The 15,337-nt window shown below is 40.0% G+C and overlaps 1 protein-coding gene across 1 annotated transcript in view; it reads left to right on the plus strand.

Annotated features, from left to right (window-relative positions):
* Nucleotides 1–15,337, plus strand: part of baz (par-3 family cell polarity regulator) — a 423,470-nt gene that overhangs the window by 273,858 nt on the left and 134,275 nt on the right. The window contains exons 14-16 of the mRNA XM_080283282.1: nucleotides 954–1,180; nucleotides 2,444–2,533; nucleotides 7,362–7,490. Of these exons, the coding sequence (XP_080139408.1) occupies nucleotides 954–1,180; nucleotides 2,444–2,533; nucleotides 7,362–7,490 (446 nt within the window). The remainder of the gene's footprint in view (nucleotides 1–953; nucleotides 1,181–2,443; nucleotides 2,534–7,361; nucleotides 7,491–15,337) is intronic.

Here is a 15,337-nt window from a genome sequence, read left to right on the forward strand (position 1 = left end):
TGAATGATGATGATCATGATGATGGTACCTTTAGAGAACTTTAGCTTGGGAAAAATTTTCATAACTAGAGGTGAAAGATACAGCTTTCATTAACCCCTTTAGTACTGATGTTTTGTAGGTTTAATAAAATGATTTGGAGATAGTAAAGATACTATAAACCACTAAATTGCACAATTTGTTTAAATGGGTACTAAAAACATTTTTAAACCATAGAGGATTATGTGCTACTCTCCAGCTGAATAATATTGTCTGCTGGTAGCCAGAATAAAGTAGGCTAAGTATTTATTATAAACAGTTTTTTTTTTTTTTTTTTTTTTTTTTTTTTGTATAACTTGAAGAAAAGGTAACAGTAGTGAGGTGCAGAATTATTGATTCAATAGAAAAGGAATGCATTGAGATGATATGAACATATTCAAAGAATGCACATAGCTAGTGCCCAAGAAAGTCTTTGAAAGTGACATGATGAGGTAGACTTTAGTGGTATGGATGAAGAGAGTGGAGTAGTATGGTAGAGAGAGAGAGAGAGAGGGAGGGAGAATAGTCTGGAGGTAGTTCTGTTGTGATAATGTCCTGTGGGGAGTTTCCTAAGAGGGAGCAGGACATCATGAAAGTGTTAATTGTGGAGTGTATAATTCAGTGCCTTTATAAGGCCATAATTTATTAACTCATTCAAACCTAGGACATATATCTTATTTTATTAGTGCTTTCTTTGGACAAGCTTATTAACCAGGATAGATTTTATGATCTGAAGGAATAAGCTCTATCCCTCATAAACTCTTGCACATAGATACTTTCTCCCCAGGTTGAAAAGAATAGTCTGGTGTAGCCTGAGTTCAGTTTAAAATAATCATAGTAGCGAAGGAGTTAAGTATGATTATCATCTATCAGTATATAAGCATGATTACCATCTGTTTAAATGTTAAGTTTCACTCAAACCTCACTCCCTATCTTAGGCAACACACGATACTTGGAATGCGTCTCAACTCCAACACCTGGTGATGCGGGGGGAGCGAGAGACCTTAGGGCCTGGAGGTAGTGGCAGTGAAGGAGTGTGTGGTGGGCCTGGGCCAAGTGGTGGACGGCGGGGCTCGCACCCACTTGGTTCCCCAACTGTTAATCTGCCCTCCAGAGACACAGTTATAATCCATGATGATCCTGCCACCACACATCTCATTCCAGGGTTTGTTCATAATTGTTGATGCAGTCAATCTGTGGAGGTTTCTCTCTCTCTCTCTCTCTCTCTCTCTCTTATGTATGTATTATGAAGTTCAAGATGTAACCTAATACAGTAAGTCCTACTAAGACCAGAATATACATATCAGGTTTTTCATGTAGTATATACTGCAAACTTGGAGAAACTGCCAAATCAGCATTATAGACAGCAGCTGAAACTTTTATTTGACTTTTCCTCTGTAATTGATTGTTTAATTAACCCTTTGAGATTCCGATGACTATTTCGATCGTCATTTCAAATCCAACCTCAGAGATTCCCATGACGCTTTTAATCGTCATTTTAAGAAACTTTTGTAAAAATATTCACCATAAATCGCGTTTACACATCATAACAAAGAGACTCGAGCATGATGTCATAGAATGGTTGCTCTATGCGTGGCAGTACTGCACAGCTGGTCTGACTCATGGCTTTGTTTCTTTATAACTTTATTCTTGGTGAATATTTTTCTACAGCAAGGTGTAAAATTTTTGGTTTTTGCCTAACTTCGACTTTTTATTTTCTTTGTTTTCCTTTCATGAACATACCGTGATAAAGTACAACTATTCAGCTTTAAAATAACACCACACCCAGCATCCCATCGTAAAAAATGTATTTACACTGACCGAACAAAGAAAAACATCGTGAAGCGAATGTGACCGAGACAAAATAAAATTGTGCATCTCTTTCCTTTCACTTTACTGCACAATGAAATGCAAAAATTACCATAATCTATATATCATTCTAAAGGTAATTTATTGTATTTTTGCATGGTTTAAACCAAATTTACATATCTTTACTTGTTATTTTTTTGCCAAATATTTTTCTATGGCAAGGTATAAAATTTTTGCATTTCGCCTGACTTCAACTCAACATTTTGACATTTTATTTTCTTTGTTCTCCTTTTTTGAACATACTACAGTATAGTACAATTTTTCAGCTTTAAAATGACACCAAAACCAACATTCTATCATGAAAAGTGTATTTACACAGAGCGATCAAAGTAAAATATCGGGCCGCGAAGATGTGGGTCAACGTGAGTGGCTTACTCAAGCACAGACATAATCTGCCTGGCCCAGAAACCTGATAGGGTTAATAGGAAGGAAGTTAAGAATGATTGGTTTATAATGAGGACTACCTGTATTATGACTTTCTAAGTTGTAATGTTTAAAATGCATCATAATAATGACATTCTCTTACCCAAAACCTAATCCAACATTACCTCCTTTTCAGCCCCTTAGGTGAGCGGGAGAGTCATGGGGCTTCCGTGGGGGGAAGTCTCAGCGACCATCCCAGCCATTCTGATGATGCCTACACCAGCCAGTGAGTCACACATGCCAGTGTGCTGTTAATATAAGTAATAAAATATCTCTCTTGCCTCACACTAAGTTTTCAGTAATGGACAACGGGTAGTTTAGTAGGTTAACCTCTAAAGACCGATGTCTGATGGCCGTCAGTTTTGGATCCTGCTATGTAAAGTCCTAATATTGATGATCATGGACAGGCTGAATGTATATATTTATCTTGATTTTTTTTTTTTTTTTTTTTTTTTTTTTTTTTTTTATAATGCTCATTGCTTGAACTTGTTTCATGTTTAGGCACATAATTCATGTTGATTTTAATGATATCTGTTAGGTTATTTGGCAATGTATTTTCCAAAATTTTCCTCTTTTCATTCTCATGCAAGGGTGACATTTTAAATCTTTGATGGTCGATAGTGCAGTAACCATTAGATATATGAGAGAGAAATATACATTTGAAGGTATGTAAATTCAAACTCTTGAAGCCTATTAGATCAAAATTTACCCTGGTGAAAGTTGAAAAATGCGGTCATTAGGAGTTAACCCGTGGATTGCGCAATTATCTTTTTTTTATACCACCCCATGGTGTGCAAAAAATGAAGATTTTTTTTTTTTTTTTAGTTTTTGTTTATTATAAACTTTAAGATAAACATCCGGGGCATCATCTGGTGAAATGAAAAAAAATCTGTCTCTCACCGTCTTTGCTTAGGGCCGTGCATAAGTTTACGTAGGGAAGTAGTGAAAAAATGATTTAAAAAAAAAAATCTTCTGTTAATTATAAACTTGAAAATAAACATCCAGGGCATCATCTGGTGAAAAGAAAAAAATCTCCCTCTCTCTGTCTTTGCGTAGTGCCATGCATAAGTTTGTGGAGGGGTGGAGTAGTAAGCGGTGATGCACGGCCAGCACAGCCTGAGCTGTGGCTCACAACGCAACACTACCGAGCCTGAGCTGTTGCTCGCAATCCATGGGTTAAGGGGCTCCAACTAGATGTAACTTTTACAAATCTAAATCCTAGAAGTGGTTGGATTTAATTCTCACATAATGTTACATGCTCTAAGTGTCTGGATTGACTAACACAGTCCCGGTCTCCTTATGCTTCTGATAAAAGGGGACAGTTAAGGATTAGATAACAGAAAAGAAAGCCTCATATTATATTGGCTCTTTTGCTAAAGAAAAAGAGTTTGCTTGTATCATATTATATGCAGTATTTAAGAGATAGTTTATCAGAGAACTTAGTTATAAATCATTCTTGTTTATAAAAATTTCCATGCTGATGGAGTAAAGGAGTAAAACCAAGGTAGTTCCTGAATGATGTAAAAGGAAGCAACATAATAGAATAGTGGGACCAAGTAACACTCCCCCTCTTTGTACAGAAAGTTCTCATTGTCACGTTCACCCATGGTAATTTAATAAAAATAAAAATAAAATTCCATTGCTGCATAGAAAACTGATTTGCAAGCTTTTTCCTGTTTACAGTAGTGGTACCAGTAAAGAGAGATAGTAGTAGTACCTGTAAAAAGAGATGCAGTAGTAGTAGAATGGATGTGGAAGGTGTGCAGATTGGCCTGGGAGGATGGTAGAGTCCCGGAGGTTTGGAAAACAGGTATAATTATTCCCCTGCACAAAGGAAAAGGGGAAAAAGAAGTATGTGGTAATCATAGGGGCATTTGTCTTCCTAGTGTAATAGGAAAAATATATGGTAGGGTACTTATTGAGAGAGTTAGGGAAATAACAGAGGAATTAGTTGGAGAAGAACAGGGAGGATTTAGGAAGGGAAGAGGTTGTGTAGATCAGATATTCATTCGTAGATCCTTAGTGGAAAAGTTTCTTGAGAAGGGAAAGAAGTTGTATGTGGCCTTCATGGATTTGGAGAAAGCATATGACAGGGTGGATAGACAAGGATTGTGGAAAGTGTTAAGAATATATGGAGTAGATGGGAAGTTGTTGTTGAATACTGTGGAGAGTATGTATGAGGGTGCTAAGGCTGCAGTGTGTGTGGACAGTGAACTGAGTGAATTCTTCTGTTTGAAGGTTAGATTGAAACAGGATGTGTCATGTCTCTATTGTTGTTGACGGGTTCATGAAAGAGATACAAGGCAGGGCCGTGGATGTTAGAGCATCCCTAGTGAGAGAGGGCAGTGTTTTGAAACTCCCTGTACTGTTGTTTGCAGATGATACTGTGTTGTTAAGTGAAGATGAAGGGGAGCTGCAAGGCTTAGTGGATGAGAAACGGAATCTGAAGGTGAAAGTAGGGAAGGGTAAAGTTATGGTCTTCGATAGAAGTTGTCAGTGAATATACAGTGAGATTGGATGAGGTGGAAATGGAAATGTGAGTGCATTTAAGTACTTTGGTAGTGTGATGAGTAAAGATGTAAGTTTAGAGGGTGAAGTGCTTGGAAGGGTGCAACAAGGAAGAAGGGTTGCTGGTTCCCTGAAAGCAGTGATAAGAAACAGGGAAGTGAGCATGGAAGTGAAAAAGTAACTACATGACAGCATTGTGATACCAACTCTAACGTATGGAAGTGAAGCTTGGACTTTGTTGGAGGGACGGAAGTCAGGAGTGAGAGCAGTGGAAATGAGTTATTTGAGAGGAGCATGTGAGTCACATGGAGAAAGAGACTGACAAATGAGGAAGTGAAGGAGCGTTGTGGTGTGGATGTGGATGTGGATGTGATAGGAAGCATTAGGAGAAACATATTGAGGTGGTTTGGCCATGTGGAGAGGATGGAGAATGAGAGTCTGACATGGAGAGTGAATATGAGTGAGGTGGAAGGGGGGAGAGGGAGGGAGAGGCCAAGGATGAAATGGAGGGATGGAGTGGAGAGGTTTATGAGAGAGGGGGACATGAACTGGAAACAAGGCAGTGAAGTGCCATTGGACAGGGCGACAGGGAGGCAATTTGTTTGTGGCCATCCTTTACGGGATTTAAGGGGAATGGACGGTTGTTACTTATGAAGGTACATTTGTTTTTCTTATATTTGTCTGATTTCTTATATGTTTTGTTACTTTATATGAGCAATAACATCCCAAAGTCTTAGTATATTTGGTTGATTAGTTTTTACAGAAAAAAAATAATCTTCGTAATATGTACTTATAAAACGACGCAAGAAATGGGAAACCAGGGGAAGTGTGTTCATATGATCTCTGTGTTATTTGGTAGTTTTACTAATGAAACCCTCATTAATAAATTGCCCTAATTTTTTTTTTTTTTTTTTTTTTTTTTATTTATTTATTTTTTTTTTATACTTCACCATTGCTGAACAAAAAAAATCTCAAAATGCCTGTGTACTGTATTTACCCCAGATTTTACCCCCTTTTTGCCATGTTCAAAAAATTATTACAGTCATGTTTGACACTGAAAAAAATATATGCACAAAATATCTCCTTTTCATTCCTCTTTTTGTAGGTATTTTGCATTTTGTCTTATGTTCAAAACTAATAGAGTTATATCACTCCAAAGGACAATAAGTTTAGTTCCGAGATATCATTCGTTTTCTGTTGACTTGCAATGTCTGTGCGGTTAGAAACAACTTAAGTACTTTTTTTTATGAGTTAGGATTAGGTATGGTTATGGAGGGGTAGAGGGTGTTGGAGAAGACAAAGTTGGAGAAAAATACGTAGAAGGTTGGGGGTTGTCAGGTGATGTGGTGGTGGTGGGGGGGGGGCAGCTGAGAGGGGAATTGGCGATTGTGGAGAAAGAACTGCTGCTTCCAACACGTTTTCCACCCCATGAAATGGCGTCAGAGTCTTCTCTGCCGCATTGTGATGTTTCAGTAGCTTCTTAGACGGTTGCCTCATCTTCAAAAAGTGTGCAAAAACGATGAGAAATGGCCAAGGTTAGTGCAGACTGAGAAAAGGTTGAGCCCAAGGCTGGCATATCTCACCTCTCCCAGTGTCATATCATCGCTTGTGTTTCCCCGGCCTCACTGCCACCCTCCACACACTCTCACTCCCATTGCCAGACATATGACATAATTTCAGCAGAAAAAAAAGAAAAAATTGGGAAAAAAGTGGTCATATATATATATATATATATATATATATATATATATATATATATATATATATACAGTATTGCAGTGAAAATGGAGATTTCTGCAGGGAAATGACTTCAAAATTGAATGCAAAATAATTTTTTGAAGGGGAAAGAATTGTCGTATGGCTGTCAAATTTTTACACAGAATGAGTGATGCTTGGAGCTATTTTATGGGGTAACTTTTGCAAAATGCCTTTGTCAGTCGAAAACCAGTCCCTGCTGGCATCCACTCCCCTTAAGGTATCTGGCAATAGATAGATAGATAGATAGATAGGTACCAGTTTTATGAAAAAAGTTGTAATAATTTAGAACATATTCTTGACATAATGAAGACTAGATGTATTGGTGTAGAAATGTGGCAGTCACACTGCCCAGCATGCATTGCAAATAGTCAAGTATCTCTATGGGACAGGAGGGAATGAGATTGTACCAGGACGTTCCTTATTCCTCTGAGTCATGTTTCCAAAGATCACTGCTTTTAAGTAAGGTTTTGAGTTGTGATCATGCGTATAAAATCTGGTAGTAAAGTATTTAAAATATACTGTGGTTCTTTCACGTTTTCTTGGACCAGATTTTCATTATTTTGTAGCCTATCGCACATTATTCATTGTCAGAGGAAGACAATACTGTGGCTCTGCATCATTTTCCATAGCACTTCCTAATGACCCACTTCACATTCTAGTGTTCATTCCTTGCCACAGCATTTAAGTTGAATGATGGCTGTTTTAGGTCGGGTTAGAGTAAAAAGAGTACAGCTAAATGGCCTTAATGTTGTCCTAATAATATATCTTTTACATTCTTTCCTTGACAGAACATCCCTGGAAGAGAATGGGGGAGGTTTCTCAAGGGACCAGTTTGGGCGGCAAAGTATGTCAGAAAAAAGACATGCCACGCTGGATGCCAAAAACACTGACACGTATCAGCGTAACAAAAAAGCAAGGTCAGTGTATACCTTTACTCACAGATCATACTTTTATTGATGAAAAAGACATAGGCAGTAAAAACTTGTCATTTCTTCCTCTACTGCCTCTTACGTATCTTTCCTTCCCATACTGCTGCTTTTTTACTTGGTATCATGATGATGGGATCTAGGATGGAATTTGTATTGTTTTGTTATGTTCTTGAAGGCTCCAACATGCTTGTATGCATCGGCCTTGGTCACCTAATGGCGGCTCTCCATGCTACGCGATCTCTCGCAGCTTCCCCATTCGGTCCCATAACCCCTGAGGTCACACTTAATAACCTCATCCCAGGTCTTTTCTTGGTCTACTCCTCACAACCCCACCCCTAATATTAACACTTCTCATTTTCTGCACCCAGTTATCATCCTCCCTCCTCTCCACATGCCCAAACCACCTCAATCTACCTCTCCACATCACAACACCAGTCCACTTCCGTCCCATCCTACCTCTCAACTCTTCCATCGTAAACCTAGCCCCCCAGGCCTTGCACTCAGGAACGCATTGCACATCCTCCTAATCATTACATTTGAGCCTGTGAATATCCTCTTCCCTCACTGTCCAGGTCTCACTACCATACAGCATTACACTCTTAACACATGTTGCATACAGAGATCCCATAACACGTAGGGAGAGCCCTCTCAGTGTCAGGAGAGGCAACAGCTTCCTGAACTTCTTCCAACCACTCCTCATCCTAGCATCAGAGCTAGCCTCAGCTCCACCTCCAGCACATGACATGTCTCCCAAGTAACCAATCTCTTCCACACACTCAAGAGACTCACCAGCAAGTTCAATCATTTCACAAGCCTGACAATCTCCACCTGCTCTCTGCGACACACCACACACATAAAATCAACATTATCTCACAGCCTACCTCTAATACCACTACATCTCTTATGCACCCACTTATCGCAAACACTGCACAAGATGGAATTACTTCCCATGCTCTTTTGTAGATTGCACATGGCCATTCTCCCTCTTCTTTGACTACTGCCGCCAACCCTAGGTATCATCACTTTTGCCTGCATTTACTCTTAAGCCCTTGTGCCCCATACCATCTCTCCACTTCCTAAATCTCTCCTCTGCCTCCCTTTCATTCTCTGCAATCAGCACCAAATCATCACCATACAACATCTCCCACGGGAGTCCATTTCTGAAGTCACGTGAGAGGACTTCAGATACCATGATTAACAACAAGGAACTCAAAACTGACCTCTGATGCACACCAACATTCACAGAAAACTCATCACTCAAATCTCCATTCACTCATACCTGGGTGTGAGCACCCACATACATGGCCATAACCACCCTAACCAGCCACTTCTTGATCCCTTGTTTTCTCATTGTCCACTTCACCATTTTTCCAGGGACTCTATCGAAGGCCTTCTCCAAATCAGCAAAAACAAAGTACAGTTCCCTTTTCTTTCCTATATATTTTTCCTGAAGCTGTCGAACGATGAATATGGCATCAGTCACTGTGGTCCCCCTGCCTGGCATAAACCCAGACTGCATCTCATCAATATTCAGTCTTTCTCATATCATACCTTATAGAACTCTCTCCAGTACCTTCATTATGTGCTCTAAAAGATTTATACCTCTATAATTTCCTCTTTCCAGGGCATCACCCTTCTCCTTGTACACATTTACAATTACAGTCTTCAGCCAGTCATCTGGGAAAACACACTCATATACAATCATATTTATCAGATCAGTGACTAACCTCACTGCTATATCCTGAGGCCTTCAGCATTTCAGCAGTCAACCCAGACACACCCGCTGCCTTCCCCACCTGCATCCTGCCTATTGCCTTGCTCACAGTAGCAGTGTCAATCAAAGACCAAGGACCAAACACTGGATCTGCTGGCACCAAACCTTCCCTGTTCCAGTCGAACTCCTCATTAAACAACCATCTATAATGCTGTCTCCATGCATCTTTAATTTTTATGGCCTGTTTCAATGATACTGGCCATATTTTGCATTAGTAGAAAAAAGCCTTTGACACTCTCATTTGCAAGGTGAATATGCATAAAAAATAATATTCGTGACAGACATGTGGGTATAATCCAAGGCCTGTAGGCAGTGCTATTTTAGTTTATTTGAATAATGGACTCATTCAAAGAACTATTGGGAAATTTAATTATGTAGATATAGGGCTAATGTACTGTGTTTTACATATCGTTTCATTTGTAGATATTGTTTATAAAGGCTCCAACATGCTTACATGCATTGTCCATGAGCATATGTTGGCAGCTGTCCGTGCTGCATGATCTCTGGTGTCCTCCCTATGTAGTCTCTTATCCTTGAGGCCAGTCTCTGTGACAGTGATATTCACTAATTTTTGCAAGAGAGCCACTGTGGTAGACTATATTCACTATGAGAGCTGCACCTTATGCAAAACCCCATAATTTTCCTACATAATATTACAAAGTTACAGTACGACACTTACCTCACTACCAATACTTAACCCAAAAGACCGCATTATTCTAAGTTACAGTAGGACACTTACCTCAATACTGATACTTAACCCAAAAGACCACGTTGTTCTAAAGCTACATTCCACCCCCAGCTGCAATTTAAGGTTGATTTTTCATCTTTTACCAAGGTAAAATATTTTCTTACAGGTATGAAGAGCTTGATTTTACACACCTGAAAATGCCAATCTTAGTTCCCTAGGCCTAATGGTTACCGCAAACCACCCATCCAAGATCATAAAATTCCCCCCTGGCGGTAAGAGAGAAAACAAAAAAATCGGTGGAAACCTAATTTTTTCTAGAGAACCTTACGAAATCAATGAAGTCAATGTAAAATATGTTTCTGCTGATGAAACTAGGTGTAGGGGTCAGCATGAGAGTAAAAAAAAAAAATAATAATAATCCCAAACTTGAAAATTTTGGCAAAAACCTTATTTTCACTAGAGAGCCTTACCAAAATCAGTGAAATCAATGTAAAATATGTTTCTATTGATGAAACCAGGTGTAGGGGTCAGTGTGAGAGTAAAAAAAAAAAAAAAAGTAAAAAGATTTTCTTCCACCCTTGAAAAATTCTGCAAAAACCTTACCAGAACCTTACCAGAATCAATGAAATCAAAGAAAAATATGTTTCTGTTGATAAAACTAGATGCAGGATTCTGCATGAAAGTAAAAAAAAAGAAACTAAAAAAAAAATTTTTGGTAAGAGCAGACAGACAGGCCAATCATGGCAGAGAAATTACCACTTCATATTTGGGACAATGGATAGGGAGGGAGGAAGGTAAGGGTGGAGTGGGGGGTCTCTGGTGGAGGTAAGGGGGAATGAGACATCCCCAATGCAAGGAAGGTTGTGTGGGGGTATTATGGCAGGAAGAAACGCACACAAAGAGATTATAGTAGGGAAATTGCTGCATCATTCCACATAAAAGGGGAGGTGGAGGAGGGGGGGGGGGCAGGGGGCATGAGACACCCCCTCATATGATGTAGATGTGGTATTGGTGGGCTGTATTCAGAGGGAGGTGGAGAAGTGGCTGGAGGGAGGGTCCCCCAGCAGACCTGGTGAGGGGATGGGATCTTCCTTCTCACCACCTCATTCCCTAGTTCTGTTTGGATAGGAACTATTTACATCATAAAAAAGGCTGGCTTAGTTCTTAGCAGTTTTTGACAGACCTTCTACGATCATCATTCATAGGACTCTACGTGACAAACTTGCAAATTGAAGATCGTCAGTCATAGTACTTTAGGGGTTAATGTGATGAGTGGAAATGTGCCAGTCCCATTTTTACTTTTTTCATGGAGTACTTGTAATTTGTAACTGCAGTCCTTGTTAGACAATCAAGATGAGCACTGGTCAGTTGGTTTCTTTGCTTCCTTTTCACAGTGTTCGTTGTTGAAAACGTAGACTCACATGTGTATGTACTAACAAAAATTGTTAATATATTTTGCACACATTTCTTCAGAGCTGGGTAATCTGTATCAGAAACCACATTCCAGAAGTGGTAGACACCTTTTGCAGTTCAGCTTGCAGGATGTCATTTGCCTGAAGTTCAGTTATCTCGCACTCTACAGCAGCATGGTCGTGACAAAGATCTTGGATGACTGGGGTCAAAGATGATACTTGCACATGAAAAGGGTTCTCAGTAAAACTGAAAACACCTTGTACTTTCTTATATCCTTAAATCATGATTCAAGCTCTTCTTTCAACTCTTCCAATATGTTTTTAAACTCAGCATAACTGAAATAATGCAAGTTGCAGGTAATTTGAGTGGCTGTTCTGAGTTTTGAGAAATGTGCAGATTGTCTGGCCGGTATGAATAGTTCTGTTATCTTGGAATGCAGTAACTTCATGCAACATACTACCTGGCTGCTTCTCTTTCCCTTGCAGCTGGAGATTCAGTGAATTCAGGTAACAAGTGATATTAGATAAAAGAGCTAACTTCATAATCCACTCTAGATTCTCCAAATCTGACTCATTTCTTCCTTTACTAACAAGAAATTCATGAATCTGAGGAAAGAGACTGAAAAATCATTTGCGTACTTTGCCCTGAGATAACCATCTCACTTCGTTATGCATCACCAAATGTCTGTATTTTGTCTCATATTCCTCCAGCACTTCGTGAAACTGGCAGTGATTTAGTGCTCGTGAAACAGTGAAATCCACTATGATGAACTGCATCGCATTTGTAGTTCACAGTTCCTGAGTTTTGCCACAAATGCTTTCTGGTTTATGATGCTATGAAAATCAACACAATATGGAATGTCTGCACTCTTTTTCATCAGGCCAACAAGTCCCTTTTCTTTCTCCTTCATACTAGGAGTGCCATCAGTGTGCACTGATCATAGATTTTCCCACTTCAAGTTGTTCTCACAAAAAAGGTTAGTAGGTGGGGGCACTCACCATCCACTCACTTGATGTAGTGCTGCTCATGGGTGTCTGCCCTTTCCTCTCCTCCATCCTTCTTTCCTTCCATCCTCTTCTGTCTTTCTCTCCTTCAGTCTTTCCTCGTCCTTCTGCCTACGGTTGACTTTACACTTCCTCTTCTGTCTTTCGTTCCTTCATTCTTTCCTCTTCCTTCTGCCTGTGGGTGACTCTACATTGAGTGACAAGCCAAATGGTTTCCTGTATTTCCAGGAAACCATTTACTATGCTGTGTGGTAAGCATAAATACCATATTTTGGCACCTGGTGATTTAGTGGGTAATGAGTGCTCTCCAATCGGGTTGAGCTGGTGAAGGTTTATATCCAAGGGATGGTTGGGGTTTATTGCTCACATAATGCCACTCAGGGATGAGTGAGGCTGGTCACTCTCTTCTTAAATGTTAGGACTAACTGCCAAGCCCTGGGCTCCTATGCTCCTCATGGGGCAACGTAGAATTGGATGATGATGATGATGATGGAAGCTCTGCTAGAATATCCTATCCTCTTGCTTGGCCTTTCAGTGGTAATAAACTCAACAGTTCTTCTTTAGGAAACTGAACCCATTCACAAAGCTGAACTACATCACAAATACCTGTGCCCTTGTCTAATGCAGTACTGAAACAAGGCGAAGCCAACAAATTAGTAATTAACTGACCACGATTGTTATCACCAGTCTCTTCAGTTCTTCTCATTGTGGTTGTGTCTGGTAGCTGAAGCCCTTTTATTTGCTTGAGAATAGCATCTCTGTTGCTGAAGTCAGCATACATTATTTCTGCTGAAGCCATAAAATACTCCATGACTACCTTTGCATCAGAAAAGACCTTCTTATGCCTAGCCAGGATCCACACAGTTTCAGATGTTGCTTCTGTCAGAGTCTTACTAACGGAAATTGTTCCATGTATTAGTCTTTGTTGCCCTGTAATTTTTTTTTTTCTCAGGTTACTCCCAGGTGGGTAAAGCTCATTAAAGTTTGCATGGGTGTTCTGAAATGATGCTTTAAATTTCCACTGTTAAAACCAGAACACTCCTTCTGACAAATTAACCGTATTGGATTTGTACCATGAAGCACAAAGAAAAATTCCTCAATCTGTTTTCCTTGGTTCTTGAAATTTTTGGTGTTCATCTTGTATTGCTTTCACTTTCCCTATCTTAAATGCCTGGCTCATATTTTTGTTGGTAGGCTGACCATTTGTTTCCCCTCCATCCGTATTTTCACTTCCTACTTCCTGGGGCTGGGATGCTTTTACATCGTTAGTGCTTAGTTATGTAATGATCCATCGTGCCAGACCACCACCGTGTGCAAAGGCAGAGATGCTACTGTTTAATTTATTACAGATATGCTCCAGGCCTGCACAAGTGCATATGAACTGTTCCTGTATGGACAGACCACTAGCAGCCATTTTTTTATTTGAACTTCATTACTAACTCTCTGAGGAGAAGTTAGTTGGGGAGTTAAAGACAAAAATTGTAGATTACTAGTGGAGAAGGGAAAAAAAGTGAGCAGATGGAAAGAACACTTTAACCCCTTACCCTCAGGCTGTCACTACTGTGATGCCCGTTACATAAGTACCATACCGCGGGGCATCACTTCTGTGATCCAGGGATTTTTTAAATTGCCTAGGCTTTCAAGTGCAGTCTTGTTTCATCTATCAGTACTGCCAGTGTGCAGCAATAGGCAGCACTGCTAATACCATTAGTACTTGCATCCAGTGTTACCAGTTTAGCCATTTGTCTGTGTTTGCCTCGCCTCCCCACCTCCCCTCCCCCGCCTAGCTACAGCCTGGCCGTGCAACGCAACTCCCAGCCAGTTTTTTCCATTCACTTTTTCCATTGAAATGTGCCCTCTGCCCTATTCTCATACTAAAAAATATATTTAAAAAAAGGGAAAAGGCTAATTGATACCACCACTGGCCATGAAGTAGCCAATTTATCACCTGGCAACACCCCCACGTGCACTTGGTCGCTAATTTTCCCTGTTCATTACCCATTGAAATGTCCCTTTTGACTTATTCTCATACTAAAAAAAAAAAGGGGGGGGGGGAGGCCAAGTAATACGTCCATCGACCTGGAAGTAGCTAATTTATCGTGTATTGTCTAGATTTCCTGCTGTCCCCGCGGGAGGGGCACTGCGCAGTCCGGCCATCCCCGCGGGTAAGGGGTTAAGGAATTGTTGAACATAGAAAATGAAAGTAATGCGAGTGCAAGTGGCTGGAGAATGGTTGGGAGACAGAGGGATTTGAGAAGAGAGGAAGAAATCAGTAGGATGGAAGATGTAGAAACAATGAAGAAAATTAAAATGGGGAAAGCCCCAGAAACTGATAGAGTGTGCGGTGAAATTCTGAAACGTGGGGGAGAGATTGTAGTAGAATGGATGTGGAAGATGTGCAGATTTGGCCTGGGAGGAAGGTAGAGTCCTGGAGAATTGGAAGTCGGGTATAATTATTCCCCTGTACAAAGGAAAAGGGGAAGAAGAAGTATGTGGTAATCATCGGTGCATTTGTCTTCTTAGTGTAATAGGAAAAGTATATAGTAGGATAGTTATTGACAGAGCCAGGGGAATAACAGAGGAATTAGTTGGAGAAGAACAGTGAGGTTTTAGGAAGGGAAGAGGCTGTGAAGAGCAGATAGTCATTCTTAGATCATTAGTGGAAAAGTTTCTAGAGAAGCAAAAGAAGTTGTATGCGGCCTTCATGGATTTGGAGAAAGCATTTGACAGGGTGCATAGACAAGGATTGTGGAAAGTATTAAGAATATATGGAGTAGATGGGATGTTGTTGAAGACCACAGAGAGTATGTATGAGGGTGTTAGGACTGCAGTGCGTGTGGATAGTGAACTGAGTGAATTTTTCTATTTGAAGGTTGGATTGAAACAGGGATGTGTCATGTCTCCCTGGTTCAGTCTGTATATGGATGGGGTTATAAAAGAGATACAAGGTAGGACA

This window comes from Coenobita brevimanus, chromosome 97 (genome assembly GCF_032717465.1).
Source record: "Coenobita brevimanus isolate Jiangsu-jjx chromosome 97, ASM3271746v2, whole genome shotgun sequence".
Taxonomy (NCBI): Eukaryota; Metazoa; Arthropoda; class Malacostraca; order Decapoda; family Coenobitidae; genus Coenobita; species Coenobita brevimanus.